The sequence below is a fragment of the Trachemys scripta genome, chromosome 1 (assembly GCF_013100865.1).
Source record: "Trachemys scripta elegans isolate TJP31775 chromosome 1, CAS_Tse_1.0, whole genome shotgun sequence".
NCBI lineage: Eukaryota > Metazoa > Chordata > Testudines > Emydidae > Trachemys > Trachemys scripta.
Genome location: NC_048298.1, coordinates 149920067 through 149938658, shown reverse-complemented (window position 1 = coordinate 149938658; position 18592 = coordinate 149920067). Strand labels below are relative to the sequence as shown.

The following is an 18592-nucleotide window of genomic DNA, read 5'->3' as shown; positions in this document are numbered from 1 at the left end:
GCAGCTGCTCTGTATATTGAATAAGTTATTATGATAAATTCTGTTGTCATGAAAGGCTTAAGTCTGAGCAAAACCACTTCAAACTGAGCTGATCACAGACTGTGCATCTCTCAGACAATGTCTGATGATACTATAAGAAACAGAAAGTGTATCTAAAACAGGAGTGGGCAAACTGTGGCCTGGGAGACGCATCTGGCCCTCCAGAATTTTTAATCCAGCCCTTAAATTCCGGCAGGGGAGTGGGGCCCAGAGCTTGCCCTGCTTCAGCCGGGGAGCGGGGTCGGGAGCTTACCCCGTTCCACGTGGCTCCTGGAAGCAGCGGCATGTTCCCCCCTCCGGCTTCTATGTGTAGGGGCAGCCAGGGGGCTCCACATGCTGCCACTGTGAAACGCCGCCCCTGCAGCTCCCATTGGCCAGGAACCGCAGCCAATGGGAGCTGCAGGGGTGGTGCCTGAGGATGGGGCAGTGTGCGGAGCTGCCTGGCCATGCCTCTGCGTAGGTGCCAGAGGGGGGACATGCTGCTGCTTCTGGGAGCTGCTTGAGGCAAGTGCCACCCGGAGCCTGCACCCCTGATCCCCTCCTGCACTCCAACCCCCTACCCTAGCCCTGAACCTCCTTCCACCCTCCGAACCCCTCGGTCACTGCCTGGAGCACCCTCCTGAACTCCCAACCCCTCATCCCCAGACCTACTCCAGAGCCCACACCCCAGCCAGAGCCCTTACCCCCTCCTGCACTCCAACGCCCAATTTCGTGATCATTTATGGCCCGGCAAACAATTTCCATACCCAGATGTGGCCCTCGGGCTAAAAAGTCTGCTCACCCCTGATCTAAACTAACCCACATTAAAAACCACAATAGAGAACCCATACTTCAGCTACGAGAACAGACAAGATCTGGCTTGAGATTGGCAACGTGACAAGTCTGCATTCCATTTCAAATAAATGATCCTGGTGTTGACTCTTTTCTGTAGTACTATGGTAAAACCATGCAACCCCACAGAACGTGTGCCCTCTGAGGCCTCTCAGGACTATTCGCTGCATGTGATTATACTGCTGTCAGGACTGTACTGTTGTCTGAAGAGATGCTGTCAGAGGAGATCACCACTACCCTCTCTCTCTCTGAGATTGTCTCCACCCTTGGCTTCAGAAACAGTCGTCTCTGGTGTTCTTCCTCCCTCTTCAACTGCTTCATCAGTATCTCCACTGGGGGCTCTTCCTTCTCCCTTTTGTTCTCTGTTGGTGACCCTCAGGGCTCAGTCCTTGGCCCTCTTCTTTTCTCCCCTCTGCACTACCTAGAGGTAACCTCATGCAATCTCCTGGCTTCAGTTACTACCTTTAGCAGAGAGGGCTCTCGGGTCTAGCTCAGCTCCCTCCCCTCCCCCTCTTTGTCCAGACTCTTCTTGGATAATGCACAGGCCACCAGCTCAAGTTCAACCCCATGAAATCCAAATGCCTCCCATTTCCTGCCAGACCTTTCCCTCTTCTTCCCCATTCCCTAGCCCAGCTGCCAACACCTCCAATCTCTGCGTTGTCTCAGCATCACAATCAACTCCCCACTCCCACCCTTCCGGTTTCCCCACATTCATGAGGTCAATAAATCCTCTAAATTTTCCCCTCTGCATGATCTGCAAATTCCATCTGTCCTCCTCCATCCAACTTATCCAGGCCCTGATCCTCTCTCACCTTGGCTTCTACACCCCCCTCCTTGCTCCTCCCAGATGAACAGCTCTCCTCACCTCCTCTGTAAAAGAGGCCAAGTTCTCTGGTGTAACAGACACGCCAGTCTCTGGCTGAGAAAAGACAAAAGCATCTCCATTCTCTGGGATGCAGAAACAAGAGAAAACATAAGTCCCACCTCAATCATTTTGTGTTTTGCTTCCCAGGCCCTTTGTTTATGGGGAGGTCTAAAAAGCAAAAAATAATAATAATAATAATAATAATAATAATAATAATGTTAAAACGTAGAAGGGATGGAAAAGAAAATATTATAAAACAATGGTATGTCCTCCTATGCAGTACTGTGCTCAGTTCTGGTCCCCTGAGGATACAGCAGAATTAGAAACGGGACAGAGGCAGATGGCAAAAATGATTAGAGACATATGTGTGAAGAAAGACTGGGACTGTTTACTTCAAAGGAGATGATCAAGATGGAATATAATACAGATACGTATATACAAAATAATGAATGGTATAGTTAAAGTACATTGAGTGTTTCTAAAGAACTTGTGTCCAAAGCTAAGTAAAATATAGACTTTTTCCCCCCTCACTACACATTCTCTTCTCTGAGGTCTGAGCATGCCTCTTTGTTTAAGAGCAGGATTAAGGCCCTGATCCTAACAGGGACAGAGCACCTCCTGCGGGGCAATTGTTAAAAGAGGTCTTTGTAGAGAAGGTCTTAGAATGGAAGCCCTTCAGGAACGGAACTTTTCTTATCTGTGAAGCGCTGAGTGCACTGTTATTACTGGATGCTCCAACTCCCCACTATTAAGATTCCCTCTCTGACAGTAAGCCCAGGCTTGAAGAATATACTTCATTTTTACTCCATTCTGAGCTCTGCTGTGGAGATTATCTTCACACATCAGCACTGCGAGGAGAGCCAATGAACGGAAGGCAGAGCTGCTCAATCTGTTTCCTCGATGTTCGCTTTGGCTCTCAGCGCAGGAAGCCTAGTGCTATGAAAAGGCAGAGGAAGGAGCCTCTCCACCTCCAAGGAGCTAATCAGTCAGGAGCAGGCGGAGTTGGGGTGGAGAAGAGGTGGGGAAGTGGACGAGGGAACAGAGACACTGGCTGGCAAGGACACGCTGTCACAGAGGGAAGCTCCCCACATCTGCAGCTGGGCTTACAACAGGGTGGATAGAGCGAGCGAGCTGTGTGAGCGATTAAAGCAAAAGCTGACATGAATTGTGTTGGGAAGACTTTTTGTACCTTCGTTCTGCTCACTGTCACTGTGGCCGTGATACCAATGGGTAAGTTGGACTTCTCTTTGGGACCAAGCAGCTGCTGTGGATAGAGGCAAGGGGAATGTGCTAAGATGTTTCCTTCACATAAATGCTGTACCTATCAGTGCTGCTTTCATTAAAGGATGCAGTCAATTATGTATTGTTAGTGGCATCTTAGACCTGCTCTTCATCCACTACATCTGCCTGTGATCACGAAGCCTGTTGTCACTAGTAGGGTCACCAGATGTCCTGTTTTTAAAGGGACAGTCCCATATTTAAGCCCTTCTGCAGGTGTCCTGAATTTTTCTTAAAAACGGGCAAATTGTACTGTATCTTCTGTCTCTCCTCCCACTCTGCCCCCCATCAGTACTGGTGGGTCCTGCTGCTGGCCGAATCGCTGCTTGCCAGCTGCCCACCCACCAGCGGTGAGTGGGGGCTCCAGTGGCTAACAATAGGGTGAGTGTGTAAGGCTGGTGGCGGGGCAAAGCTGCAGGGCCAGCCACTCCCCGAGCTGGTCCATCAGTGCAGCCCTCAGTGCGTGCTGGCTCCCAGTCCCCTGTCCCGTTTCTGGCCAGCACTGGCTGCACGCTGCGGTGGCTGGTAAGTTGCAGGCAGATGCCAGGTGGCGGCTGGTTACGTGTCACCTCTGGTGCCCACCCATTGGCCCTTTACATGGTCCCCATCTTGCTGTCCTCTCCCTGATTTGTCCCTTCATACACACACCCCAGCCCCGCTGCTCCTCCACTCCCCCCCCCTGGTGGGGCACGTCCTGCTCCCAGCACTGTGCGGAGAACCAGCCCCTGGTTGGAGCGCTGAGCTCACCAACAGACTGGCTAGCAGGCGCCTTCCTTCCCCCACTGCCTCTGGCTGGGCCGGCGCCCCAGCATAACCCAGAATCTCCGGCCCTAGGGCACTGGCCAGGAGGAGACAAGCCCTGTGTGTGCCAAAACCCCACACAGCACTGGCACGGGGAAACCCCTCAGCGGAGTAGCGGGAGGGTGGGGGGAAGAAGTGATTTCCAGCCTGTTCACACCAGGGCCCTGCAGGCTCCACAGCAGCCCCCCGGGCAGGGGCTTAGCACTCTCTTCACCTGCCCCCACCCGCCTCCCCACCCTGGATCCTGCCCCCAGGGAGCGCGAGGCTGCTCCGTCCCCTAGGCACCCTCCCCTGCTGAGCCATTTCTCTGACTGGGTTTGCTGCAGCCCCTGCAGTCAGGTTTCCTTATACAAAGGTTCTCAGACAAGAAATTCCACCAGATCTGATATTGAGCCCAGTCAAGAAAACCATTCAATCGCTGGCAAGAATCAAGATTTCCAGATTGCACAAAATCCAAACCTCCCTACTGCTAATGTATTTCCTGACTGAATGGCCATCACTAAGTGATGAGGAAATAGAGGGTGGCCTGGTGCTGCACAGTACTGGCAGAACTCAGAGCACTGAGACATCCATCACCCTGTGAGAGATTGGGAAGGAGAAGTTAACTCTATACTTGGGGCTGAATCCTCTCATCCTGCCCAAAAATCTCATTATTATTCATCATTATTTGTATTATGGTGGCACCTAGATGCCCCAGTCATGGAGCAGAGCCTCACCATGCTAGGCACTGGACAAACACACAACAAAGGAGATGGTCCCTGCCCCAAGAAGTTTAAAATCAAAGTGAATAGTTTTGCATAGAGAATCCTCATTGGGTGAGAGAATGGGATCCGCAGGTTTTACGGCTCTATGGGTAGGACTGCAGCCCATGGTCTGTAGCAGCATCAAGGCCTGCTGCATCCCTACTATACAAGGGATGGGTTTGGTTAGAGATCCACCTACTAGACTCCTCCTTCCATTGGCATGTCACTAACTCACATCTAAAGCCCCCCAGGCCAGGGGTTAGTGATGCTGAGGATTCAGCCATGAAAATAAGTTGTACTGGACTTCATATGCATTTTATATCCAGACTAGTAACTCTAAAAAGAGATGGGGGGAGGGGAGTTCCCTATTTGTTCTCTGCAATCGCAGGACAAATTTGCTCAGCTTAGCAGTCATAGGATTTTTCTAACTGCCAACTCCACAAATTTCACCTGGAATCTGAAAATGCAGCTGGGTTCTTTGTTCCTCTTCCTCCACCACTGATAGTAAAGACTATTTCACTGGAACTTAACTGAGAGTTTTGTCAATGCTCAGTGAGGCAGAATAGACCCCAGCTCGCTCTCCTGTGTCTGTATGGGCTTTGCAGGCCTAAGAGGAGTAGAAACAAATTCTTGTCAGAGAAGTGACCAGATAAATATCAAATACAAACATTCAAATTTGGTTCTCAATAACATCAATGTAAATCTGGCATAACGCCACTAAAATCAAAGGACCTAATTCAGATTTACTCCGGTGTAGCAGGGCACAATTTGGCCTCAGGAAGGTAGAGGAAGAAAGATATGTTGAATAGAAACTATTTTCAAAGTTGGACTGTTTTTCCAGGATAACTGAATCTATAGTAGGACTTACACTGGCACAGCTATATTGGTAAAAAAAAAAAAAAAATCGCACCCTTATCTGGCATAGCTGTATACGTTTTACGTATACGCCGATCTTTAGCATACAGCTCCTGCAAGGATTTTCTGATTCTGCTGAGTTCCAGCTAATCCAAGGTGGTAGCTTAACTCCCATTGTGGCTGGAGCAGCAGGAAGTGGCTCAGAAATGTCCAACTTCTCCTGATTTGTGCTTACGCCAAGGGCAGTACAGAACAGTTGCACTGCTAATGTTACTCCTCCCCATCATTCATTTGCCTCACAATTGCAGCCAAAGCAAGAAGAAGAAAAAAATAAAGTTACCCCAGGAGCTCCTACAGTATGGCTGTGCCCTGCATCTCAGTCAGGCTCCACTCCACAATAACATCTTTATACTGAAACTTGGCAGTGATTGCAGTAGGCAGCAGGTTCTACAGAGCATGGGAGCAGAGAGGTTAATCCTGTGGACTGGTGGCAAAACCAAAAGTCAGGTTATCGGTCACCGTTTAAAGCTATGGGATGCAAGAAAATGGGTCTAGTACCTGCAGAGGTGGGATCTTACTATGGAATATTATATAATACTAGAGATGTTACCCCAGAGATCCAAGGTTATAATGACATTCTGGGTGACCTTTGCAAGTGTCCTTTTCTTCCTGCATCTTTTCTAGATGACAGAGTATCTAAAATAGCTGGTTCCAGCATTAATCTGAACTGTAGTAACGTTTCAATGGTGGATCTGGTAGCAGTAATATGGACGATAAGACCAAGGACTGGAAATCACTGCCAACTGGCATATAGACGTGATCTGAACAAGACAAACAGAACAAACTGCAGTGAGAGAATGGATTGGAAATATAGTCCTGAAACTGATAGTGCACTTCAGATACGGCAAGTGACACTCACAGATGAGGGATGTTATAGCTGTGAAACTTTAACCAGCGATGGAACTATCATTCGAACCTACACTCTGACTGTATTAGGTAAGTAACAGGTTGTGAAGTTCTTTGTCTACATGATCAGATTCATGCTTGACACATAAACCTCCCCTCCTCTTAGAATGTGGAGAATATAGGCTCAGAGAACTCCAAAAACGAAGGAGCTTAGGATGTCTGCCAGGTCAATCCCCTTATGTGAATTCATTCTGGTCTCTCCTCGCATCCAACTTCTTTACATTCTGGTCCTCCTTTCCGGCCACAAACCTTTCTCCTGGTTTCTAGGGCTGGAAAGGTTGGCCATTAGCTATTTTTCTACCTGATGTTAACATCAATCTTTGGCTATTTGGTACAGGGGCTTCTGTACAAACACCCCCAGCCCAAGCCATCCCCCCAGGAAACTGCTTTTACAAAGTTAATTTAGGCCCAGATCCTGAAAAGTATTTAGACTCCCAACTTCTACTGATTTCAATGGATGTCAGGAGCCTAAATAATGATAGTTCAGTCCCCCCGTGTTCAGTGGTTCCATGGTCTCTCTTCTGAGACTGGATGCCCATTGGCGAGTGTAAACCAAGTCTGTTAGCACCACGACTGAGGTCAGCACAGTTCACCTACAGCAGATAGTAATGACTTTCAATTTCTGCAAACCTGATCTGGTTTAGAACTGATGAGCTACAAGTAAAAGGCTAATAGAGCCTATTACCAACCCCCTGGGACATCCAGTTCCTCCTATCCTACCTCTGTAACATTTCTGCCTCAAGCATAAAGAGACTATTTACTAGGAACTTCATTAGTGCATTAGGGTGACCAGATGTCCCGGTTTTGTAGGGACAGTCCTGATTTTGGGGGCTTTTTCTTATATAGGCGCCTATTACCCCCCATCCCCTGTCCTGATTTTTCACATTTGCTGTCTGGTCACTCTATTAGTGCATTATCTTGTGCACAACAAAGGAGGATGACCGTGGTGACCCACCTGACACGAGGGCAGTAACTAGATCAGAATACTGAAAGTTGCCCAGCTAATTTTGGAAAGACTATATCAAATGATATAACCATAAGAATTTACTACTGCAAAATTAACTAAAACAGAGGGGGGGAAAAGAGACAAAGACACACCAGGGATAAGAAATATACGCACACCCCTGTGTTAACTACTGCCGGGGATCAGCAGCAGATGACACAAAATGTAGATCAGGATCCAGAGCTGAACTTTTTGGATATGGGGTTTTGGATTCAGGCCCATTTCTACACAGCATCCCTGAGAAACTGACACGAGTGGGTGAATTGTTAGGAGTCATGACACGAGACAATGCAGTGGAACCTGAGTGATAGATGAGCTCCTGGTCCCAGCCATTCACTTTGTGGCGTGGAGCTGGGAAACTTGGTCAGTCAAAACCAAGGGTTTTGGACACTCCAAGCAGCCAAACAAACAAACAAAAAAAAGCCGCGATCACGATCTGCGACGGCAATTCGGTGGGAGGTCCTTCGCTCCGAGCAGGAGTGAGGTCCCGTCCGCCGAATTGCCGCCGAACAGCTGGACCTGCCGCCCCTCTCCGGAATGGCCACCCCAAGCACCTGCTTGGTAGGCTGGTGCCTGGAGCCGGCCCTGGTCAAAACATTTGAAGGAAAGGCCTTACATTACAGGCATGAACCTTTGCTTATTGTGGTTCCCAGCCTTCCTCCTCTCTGCTGTTTTTCCTAGTTCCCACTTTAGCTCTCAACAGTCTCTAGTTCTGAAGTGAATTCAGGTTCTTTTCTTTTGTTTATGTTCCAACTTGACAGCGGAGGGTGTGTGAGAGCTTATATGTCTCAAACTGAACCCGGATAAATTGCCATGTGAGGAGAGGGTACTTCATTTCCCCAAAGCTGTGTCTCGGGATATTATCTATGGTAGTCCAAATGGTACACCTAAGGTTTCCACTCACCCTCTCATCCAAGGGATACCCCTATTTCAAGAGCTGTAAGGACTCCATGTTATCTATTTTGCTGTAGCAGGTGTTTGCTATTTATTGCAATACTGTCTTCACTCCCATTCTCCTTTCTGCAATGTTCTTCTTGTATAGGAATGAGGAAAGTTGCCATCCCACATGCAGCAAACTAACTTCAACTCTTTTTCCTGTCCTGCAGTCCCTCCTGTGGTGACCTTGACCTGTGACAGTAAAGGGACCGCTGTGTGCAAGGCAGCTGCAGGGAAACCAGCTGCACAGGTCTCTTGGGACCCAACTGGAGATCCCAGGACTGAGCTTGAAAATCACACAAATGGGACAGTGACTGTGCTCAGTATATACAGCTCCAAAGAGACTAGTATCACCTGCCTGGTCTCTCATCCGGCTTGGAACACGAGCCAATCCAAGGAATGCACATCAGGTAACAGAACACATCTCTTTTCTCTATTTAATCTTCATTCATAACTGATAAACTATGTGCTCCTCTGTTCACCAGCTTCAACAAATATTAGAGAGACTATTGAGGGTGTGGCAGGGACCTTGCGAATTCAGCCGACCATTCCAGTTTGCGTCATAAAATGTCTAGAGAAGGAAATCTATAAAAGCTGCAGAAATACTCTCTACAATTTAAGACTGAAGTGGGGCCTTTTTCTTTTCTCCTTTCCATACAAATGTCTAACCTGGGGGACTGGGTCGGTTAGGGGACTGTTCAATGGCTATGGAGTCTTTCACGGTGACATCACCAAGTCACATTTGGCCCAGCTTGGTAGTGACCAAGAGTCAGTGACATGTGTGACATCATGATCTGGGCCATGAAGACTCAACTATCCTACTCCCTCCCTGGAGGTGATCCCTCTAGGTCAGGGTTGTGGTACTTTATTGGGAATGGGAAGGCATTGATGGGACCTGAGTCACAATTGTCACTTGCTTGTATGGACAAGACATTCAACTGAAAGAGAAGCATAAACAAAATGTGTTGGGATGCAAATACAAATCCTGCCACTGGGACTGTGAAAGGAGATGGGGAGGAGAGCACATGCTAGTGTCTGGACACCTGAAAATGGGTAATAGTCTTGTAATCTGAACGGTAAATGGCTGTTATCTGGACTGTTTTATTTATTCTCCTTGCTCTTTTGCTTTGAAGTCATATAGGAGATAGCTTGAATGGTGACAAGTATTGGGGTAGCCGTGGTAGTCTGTAGTCACAAAAACAAGGAGGAGTCTGGTGGCACCTTAAAGACTAACAGATTTATTTGGGCAAAAGCTTTTGTAGGTAAAAAACCCACTTCTTCAGATGCATGGTGTGGGTTTTTTACCCACGAAAGATTATGCCCAAATAAATCTGTTAGTCTTTAAGGTGCCACCAGACTCCTAATTTTTCTTAAATGGTGAGATATGCAGAGTCCTTCAGAACAACATGATCTATTAGTTATTGTGCATGAGTGGCCATTGGGAGATATGGGTTCCGTTTGCAGATTGAAATCTCCAGACATGACCTTGGACAAGCTATTTAACCTCTTTGCCTCAGTTTCCCCTTCTTACAGGCAGGCTGTGAGGTATAATTAATGTTTAAAGCACCTTGTGATCCTAAGGTGGACACGATAAAGGAATTGATCAGCGAGGAAATATAACTGAATGGTGATTCTCCCTATTTAGAAAATCATGATTCTCTCTTATTAGACATGTTTCTTCAGTGTTTCGCCATCTGTGCTGGTCTCCTGGGCATCTTCTTCATTCTGGTTTTCATTTTCTTCTGTAAGCGCCACTGTGGCAGGTATGTATGACATGGCCCAAAAGAATAAGTTTGTCTAGAGCTGAGAGGAAACTTAAGGTGTTATTTGATATCAGATCAGATGACATCCAAGCATCTCTGATTCTGTCACAGTCACACAGGATGTGGCACAAAGAGGCACAATGTATCTAAGTGAATGATACACTGGTGGAGGGGGTGGGCATGGGACACACAAGATGCCACCTCCTGACTCCAGGGAAGCTTCCTGTCAGTATGGAGAGCTGGCAAAGTAAAAGTTGTTCTCTACGTACTACAGAATCTCTCAAGCTGCTTCTTTGAGTCAGCACTTTGGGAGATCAGTTTCCCTACCAGACAGATGTCACCCAGCTCTGGAGGACGGAGCAGGACTGTCCCATCAGAAGGTTAATAAAGCTGAATCAAGCAGCAGAATCTTTATTCCTTTGTTGCGTGAGGGACGCTGCTGGCTGGAGCTGCACTTCAGTTCCATCAGACCTTGCTTAAACGCGTCAGAGGGATGCAGTGCCAGGGTAAAACAGCAGGGAGCGTTGTATTTAAATATAGACAATTTGTAACTGCGACGTTCTTTTCCTGGTGTAGGTGGTATTCCAGGAGAACCCCTCACTCAGCTCCTCTCCCCCCTAGTCCAAGCTCCAACTGCTTAGTCTCATGTCCTCCTCCTCCCTCAGAAGGGGATTAGTTCATGTAGAGTAAAGCTTACTCAGGGCAAAGCTCTTATCCATCCAGAGGACCTTGCCTCCACTATTCTGCTCTCCCAATGGGCTCGGGGCTCCCACAGGCAGGAGTAGGGACTTCACAAATGTAGAGTCAGGAGATCAAAACATCTGAGTCAAGAGCCACCCAGTGAAGGATCTGAGAGATGACATTTAGCCTCCTTCTTGATGACTTGAGAAAGAAGAGGTTCATTAGTTGTGGATTACAGACTCTCTCAAAACCAGGGCCCTTCTGCTCCAAGATGTGCGGTCTCAGTGGCCCATCCTAACACTGAAGGTAGAATTTGTTATACTTTTTTCTGTCTTTTTCCCCCTCTTTTCCCTTCCACAGAATTTGTTGTTAATCCAAAATCCCTGAGACTGCTCCTACACACAACATGCAGGTAAGGAAGAGGATGTAAGTCAAGATGTCAGTAAATCTGAGATGTGCTGCCAAAGTAACTGGGAACAGTGTTATATTTTAAGGGAAGCTTTTGGCTCTCCCTGCTTTCTGCAGGTGCAATAGTTCCACAAACCGTTGCTTGACAAAAGCAGGACAGAGTCCATCTGCACTCTGAATACCAAGAACATGGAACATGTAACATGCGCTGTAGTGCACTGCCACAGTCAAGACTCAAACCCAAAAAGCAGCAGCTCTGAGAATTCCCCCTGATCATGCCCCAAAGAGTGTTCTGAGTATAGCTGTGATACACCTAGTGGTTTTACAGCAAAGTGGCTGGAGGAGGGGGTTGTTTTGAAATTTTTTCTTATTGCTCTAAATTTAGGCATTTCTGCCCTCAGCACTGCAACATCTAATTGTGTGAGGAGCCCAAGTCTCATTTTCAAAAGGCATTTGGGCATTTAGGAGCCTAAATACGATGATTGTTTTTGCTGCCACATCATGAAATCCTCATTAGCATAGATTGGAACTTAATCTTATTTTGCAGCTTTAACCTGGGTTATTATTATTTGTTACTTGTTTGCAATAGAAGCTCTAGGCACCAACTGAGATCAGGGCCCCATTTTGCTCAGTATTGTACGAAGACATAGTGAGAGGCCGTCCCCAAAGATCTTATAGTCCAAATAGATAAGAGACAGAGCATTGATGAGAAAACAGAGGTGAAGTAAATGTCTCCAGTTCACTCAGCAGGTCAGTGACAGAACCAGGCATCAATCCCAGTTTTGAGCCCCACTCCATTGTGCTAGATACTAGACCAGGGCTCGGCAACCTACGGCACGCGTGCCAAACACGGCACGCGAGCCGATTTTGAGTGGCATGCAGCTCCCTGCTGCGGTCCCAGCCCTCAGCCCCACTCAGCCTCCCCGCCCACCACTCTCCCCTGTGAGGGCAGGAGACAGAAGCTTGGTTCTGCAGAAGCCAAGCTTCCCCTCTCCCCCGCTTCTTCACCCAGTGTGGTGCTTTCCGGCCCCTTCTCCTCTCCTTCCCTGGCCAATCAGCTGATGGCCCTAGCAAGGGGGAGGGGGAAGAACGGCAGCATGCACACAGCTCTGTAGGGGATGGAGAGAGAGGTAGGGACGGAGCCTGGGGGAAGTGGGTGGAACAGGGCATATCCCTTCCAGCCCCACGAGCTGAGCACCCCATCCCTCTGCCCTGCACCCCACAGCCCCATCCCTCTGCCCTGAACCCCCCCCACACTCAGCCTTCTGCCCTGCACCCCCATATCCCCAGCTGTCTACCCTGAACCCCCCACACCCCAACACACACCCAGCCTTCTGCCCTGCACCCTCCACACTCCCACAGCCCTGAACCCCCCACCCCAACACACCCCCAGCCGTCTGCCCTGAACCTCCCACACCCCAACACACACCCATCCTTCTGCCCTGCACCCCCACAGCCCCATCCCTCTGCCCTGAACCCCCCCCACACACACACTCAGCCTTCTGCCATGAATCCCCCTGACCCTCCACACACCCAGCCTTCTGCCCTGCACCCCCACACACCTCCAGCCCTCTGCCCTGAACCCCCCCACTCCAACACACACCCAGCCTTCTGCCCTGCACCCCCCACAGCCCCCAGCCCTCTGCCCTGATCTCTGAACCCCCCCACACACACACTCCAGCCCTCTGCCCTGAACCTCTTCCCCCAGCCCTCTGCCCTGACCCCTGAAACACCTCCCCCCCAGGTCTGGGGTCCCAGCCGCAGGCCCTGATCAGCCGTCTGGCGGCCTAGGTGAACAGAACCCCAGGCTGGCAGTGAGCTGAGCAGGCTGGTGGTGTAAGATCAGCATTTTAATTTAATTTTAAATGACGCTTCTTAAACATTTTGAAAACCTTGTTTACTTTACATACAATAGTTTAGTTATATAATATAGACTTATAGAAAGAGACCTTCTAAAAACGTTAAAATGTATTACCTTAAATTAGAGTGAATAAATGAAGACTCGGCACACCACTTCTGAAAGGTTGCCGACCCCTGTACTAGACCATGCTGCCTCTTGATAGCTCTATCTGTAAGGCAGACATGCCATCAACTGTTTCCATAGCATCAGCCTGTGATCATTCAGATATCCGTGGAGCCCTGCTCCCTCTGTTTCTTACATTTAGGGGAGGGGAAACATGTTGCTCAGTTCACACTTTTTAAGAGTCCAGAAAGAACTTTATTTCCAAACAGTCCCGGTGCTCATGGTTATTGCCTTTGATTTACTAGTGTTGGAGAATAACAGAGTTTTTACTTTTTTGGTTGGGTACAGCAAAGTTAGATACTTTATTTTTTTAAGCAATTTCATAGAGGGAGAGAGTGCACTAGGACACAGGGTCTTTTTTTTAGGCAGGTTTTTTTTTAGGTAAACAATTACAGCAAGCATTTATACCTTTTGTTACAGACAATAATAAGCAACAGCTTCATTTGTTTATACATAGGTCATTTTGATATTTTATTTTTTTTACTTATTTAGACTTTAGTTTACCATGTTGGCTACACATTATTTACACAAGGTTGCAACAATTTTTTACACGTTTTTTTTTTATTTGCTTTACACAATTTTTGCTTTTACAAATTTTGCGTTATTAAGCTTACAGTTAGCCCGACTCTTGCTAACAGAGACTGTTTGCATTTGAAATTCCCTTCCAATTCCTGTTAAGCCTTGCTTTGCTTCCACACTAGGATAGTAATGAGCAGCAGGAGTTGGAGCCCTATGCCAGCTACGTGCAGAAGGAAAACTTGATCTACAACAAAATGTGTGAAGTGACAGTGAGTGAAGAACTCCCACCAGGGCTCGAGTCAGCAATGTGAGAATCCAGCTGTGCCCGACTCACCACCTGTGTGAAGAAGGGGAACAGGTTGCAGGGAAGATTGTTGATACTGGATTCCTTCCAGAAGAGTATCTCCATCACCAAACACTTCCTCATGGGATTCTGGGAAGCAAGGATCTGCATAGCCACTGGGTGCCTCCAAACATATCTGCCTGCTGGTCAATTCCTCTCATTTCTTCTTTCCCTTTTTGTCCCCATCCTGGGAATTGAGAAGCACTGTGAAGGCCAGAGTGACCTGCTGCCATTGGTTTCACCATGGACAGCTCTTGTGCTCACAGGTCCCCACTGGCTGTCCTGACTTCAGCAATCCAAACATCTGACATTCACTTTTAGGCATTAGTTCTGTGTCACTTTGGGAGGGGGAGGATGAGGGAAACACCCACTGACCAACTGCAAGTCTACTGTAATAGTAAGGGCATTGGTCATAGATGATAGATCACATGGGATGGAAGATCAACAGAGTATCTCCTTATCCTCCCAATCCTGAGAAGAAACACTCTCTATTGAGTAGGTCCATTGGGTAGGAGGATGGTTCACACGCTGAATAACTTGTCAGGTCTCCCACTGAACACAAAATGTTTTCCAAACATTCTTACAAGTCATTCTCATGAGTCTTCCCCTGGTGGAATCTCCTCCTTCAGGGAGCACAGGCATTAACATACTGCAATAGCATAATGGTCCAGCCACTCCATTAATCTGTTTCTAACAATGGCCAATGCCAAATGTTTTAGGAAAAGACGCAAAAAAACAATAATGCGTCAACTGGGATTATGCAAAAATGGACCAAGCCAGGGTAATTTCTTCCTGGTCTCAGCTGGTACTCAGTTTGTCTTGAAGCATAAGGCTTGCTGGCCCTTGTAATATTTATTTTAGCTAGTATTAATTGCAGAGGGTGGTTTCAATTATCGTATATACTCATTCAAAAGCCATATTTTTTTCATAAAAAAGGGAAGCACCAGAAACGGGGGTCGGCTTATGAACGGGTATAGAGAGGGAGAGGTGGGACACAGCCCCTCCCCCCAACAGAGAAAGCAAGGAGAGGCAGCACAGCCAGCAGAGCCAGAAGGGAAGAGGCGAGCCAGAGTCTCTCTGCTTCTGGCCACGGTTCTCTCCTCCCAGCCTCCGAAGCAGCTGCAGCTCTGGGGCTGGCAGGCTGCAGCCGTGCCGCTCGGCCCCGCCCCACACAGCAGGCTGTGGCCGCCCGCCCGCCCGGTCTGGCCTGCCGGAGCAGGTTGCAGCCATGCTGCCGAGCCTGCTGGAGCAGCTCCAACCAGGCCAGAGACCTCCTCCCCTGGCCCTCCCCAGATAAGGTGGGAAGGGATGGGATGGGGAGAGTGTGGGGGTCCCGGGCTAGGGGTGGGGTCATTTGGCGGGTGTCACAGGGGTTACTCCCCTGACCCCCAGTTTCTCCCCCACAAAAAAATTCCCCACCAGTTGCTGTCCTGGCCCGTCAGGGTAAGCAGCTGGCGCCGGGACACTTTGTTTACTTAGGTTTACCTCTGTGACTGCGGACGCTCGAGGTAGACAAACCATCTCGGCCCGCCAGCAGCTTATCCTGATGGCCCGGGAGCCAAAGTTTGCTGACCCCTGAATTATAGGGTCATCTTATGAACAGGTCATAAAAATTTTCCATTTTTACTTATCCATCTTGGGGGGGTCGGCTTATAAACGAACCGGCTTATGATCGAGTATATACGGTATATACTGAAACCCAGCTATTTTGTCTAAGTATAATTGCAGCACCAGGTTAATTTACCTCATATAAAAATGAGTTTATCCATTTCAAACGTGTTATCTTTTAATTTCATCAAAGTGCCTCTTTTCCATGTGTTATGGACAGAGGTAAATAGGACAAGACAGTTGTCCTCTGCCAGCGTTTCTCAACCTTATTGGGTGGGTGAGCCCTTATTTGAAGTCAAAAAATTTCATGACCTCCTTACTTTACTATAACAGTAAGAATAAAAAAATGTATTAATGCTAAGCCTGTATGGTGTGTTTGTGTGTACTTATTGAGAGGTTGACAGAGGCCACCTGACCTTGTAAGGGTGTGCAGGCCATGGGGATGGTGGGGTCGGATTTTCTTTGCTTTTGACCAGACCTCACATTTGCTTTTGACCTCACATTTATAGCAGCTTCCCTCGTATGCAAATCTGTACCAGATTCAAAATCTGTGGCTGCATCCATTTGTCTTTAGTGCTGCTTCTCTCTGGTTGTTGTCCCAATGCTGTTCAAAGAGGGTGTTTTCAAAAGAAGGTGCTTGCTTCTAACCCCCGAGGCCCTCAGTATGTCTGCTCTTCTTTAGTGAGCCCACTTGACAGTTTTATTGTCCTTGGGTCTGGCTTCCATCCCCTCTCCAACTGTTGCAGCTGTCCGGAGGTGCTGCCTTCCTCACCTTGCTCATTCACACCTCATTCATTCAACAGGGCAATTGATTATGTGGGAGGGGGGAGAATCTTAGTCTATTCTTAGCAAAGAGACATTTTTCTTCTATCTTATTTTATCCTTAGGGGCTATAACATTATCCCAAGGTTCAATGCAAAGTTTCTACATGAGGCTTCGATACAAAGTTTTCATATACCAAGGCTCATCAGTACAAGGTTTCTATATGAGGCTTTGATACAAAGTTTCATGAAAACAGAGGTCACACGTGGGTAGACCCACTACAAGGTTATCTGAAGAGGCACAATGTAAAGTCATATGAAAATTATCAGAGATTTATCTACAGAAGCCTATCATTGGGGAATCATGGGGTGCGGGGCTGGCTGGCTGGCCCTGCTGCTCTCCTGTTCTACAGCAACAGAGGTGACTCTAGGTACCAGAGCCATCAATCCATCACTTCTCTCCAGTGCGCCATTCAGTACAAAAAAAAAAAAAAAAAACACTTAAAAAAATCCCTCCCACATTCCATTTACTGCAGCAAAATGTCTTCAAAACATCAGACAAAGGTATAACCAGTGACGTGGGCAGAATATCAACTACCATTCAGGAAGGCAGTGAGCAATTCCAAGTGGGTGAAGGCGTAGTGCAAAGAGGCAAGAGAGATGCCTGAGAGCTCGGATTAGGTGTCTGGGTTTTATTGCTGGAGCCTACATTGTGCATAAAAGAACCTGTGGTGAGGAGTGCAGGGGAGCACCCACCAAGCCAGATATGCTGGGGGACTGCATGATATGTGAGAGGGATTCAGTGGGGATCAAGCCATCTTCTGTGCCGGCGTGGGGGAGGGGGCTGATCCTGAATGTATTTTTAGTGAAGTGGGGGGGAATCCGATTCACTCATCTATGGGTGTAACCATTCGGTAGGCTGTGGGAGTGTGGTGCCCCTTAGTGGCTGGTTCCACTTACTCACAGCCAATGAGGTCGTTCCCTTGGCTCAAGGGGGTTGGTACTTGTGGGGCTACTACAAGTCCAGGGTACAGTCTCTAACCCTAACCCTAACCCTAACCCTAACCCTAACCCCTGCCCCGCCCTCTCCCTGTCCCTATTTGACTCCTCCCCAAATCCCCGCCCTGGCTCTGCCTCTTCCCCAGCGTGCCGCATTCCCCCTCCTCCCTCCCAGGCTTGCCATGAATCAGCTGTTTCATGGCACAAGTGCTGGGGGAGAAGCAGAACACAGCAGTGCGCTCAGGGGAGGAGGCAGAGCAGAGGCAGAGGTGAGCTGGGTGGGGGGGCAGGGCGGGGACTGGGGAGCTGGGCTGTTTTTTCCCCGTGGGTGCTCCAGCCCCGGAGCACCCAGGGAGTTGGTGCCTAAAGTTCCACTTTTGGAGAATGTGCTCAGTGGGGGAGTAGCCACTCCCCCTGTTCCCCCCTAGCTATGCTCCTGGGTAAGCTGGGTGCAGGAGCAGGGGGGAGGGGGACACCCTGACATTAGCCCCCCACTTCCCTCCTCCCCCCGTACAGCAAGCAGGAGTCTCTGGGAGCAGCTCCAGGGCAGAGGGCAGGAGCAGCACATGGCAGTGGGGGAGGGACAGCTCAATGCCGGCAATTGCTAGCCTGCTGGGCAGCTGCAGCACAGGGAACTTAGGGAAGTAGGGAGCTGATTGGGGGAGCTGATAGGAGGGCTGCCAGTCCACCCTGATTACAAGCCCCCACCAGCTCGCTCCAATGGGCTCCTCTTCCTGCAAGCAGTGGACAAAGCAGGCGGCTGCCGAGACATTAGAAGGGAGCATTGCACAACTTTAAACAAGCATGTTCCCTAATTGATCAGCAATGAAACAACGAAACAATGTTAACCGGGATGACTTTAAGTGAGGAGTTACTGTACATGAAAGGCTGCAAAACACCAGGCCTCTGGAGTGCATCAACATGCAGAAAGCCTTATAAGCCCACTTTCAAAGCCAATTTTAATGAGGCTGTTAAGAATGCTGGAGACACACAGTTCATGTGAACAAACATGGCTGTGGCATCCTACTTTCTATTTAAGCTAGGGTTACCATACGTCCGGATTTTCCCGGACATGTCCGGCTTTTGGGGGCTCAAATCCCCGTCCGGGGGGAAATCCCCAAAAGCCGGGCATGTCCGGGAAAATCGGGAGGGCTCGGCGGGGCCTCTGGG

General features: G+C 48.6%; 1 protein-coding gene across 1 annotated transcript; it reads left to right on the top strand.

The window, feature by feature from the left end:
• The first annotated feature begins 2646 nt into the window (after positions 1-2646).
• On the top strand, positions 2647-11976 carry LOC117887145 (cell surface glycoprotein CD200 receptor 1-A-like). The gene is made up of 5 exons (XM_034789438.1): positions 2647-2965; positions 6097-6408; positions 8488-8727; positions 9987-10080; positions 11122-11976. The coding sequence occupies exons 1-5, from the start codon at positions 2896-2898 to the stop codon at positions 11132-11134; spliced, it is 729 nt and encodes a 242-aa protein (XP_034645329.1). The 5' UTR covers positions 2647-2895; the 3' UTR covers positions 11135-11976.
• Positions 11977-18592: the final 6616 nt, after the last annotated feature.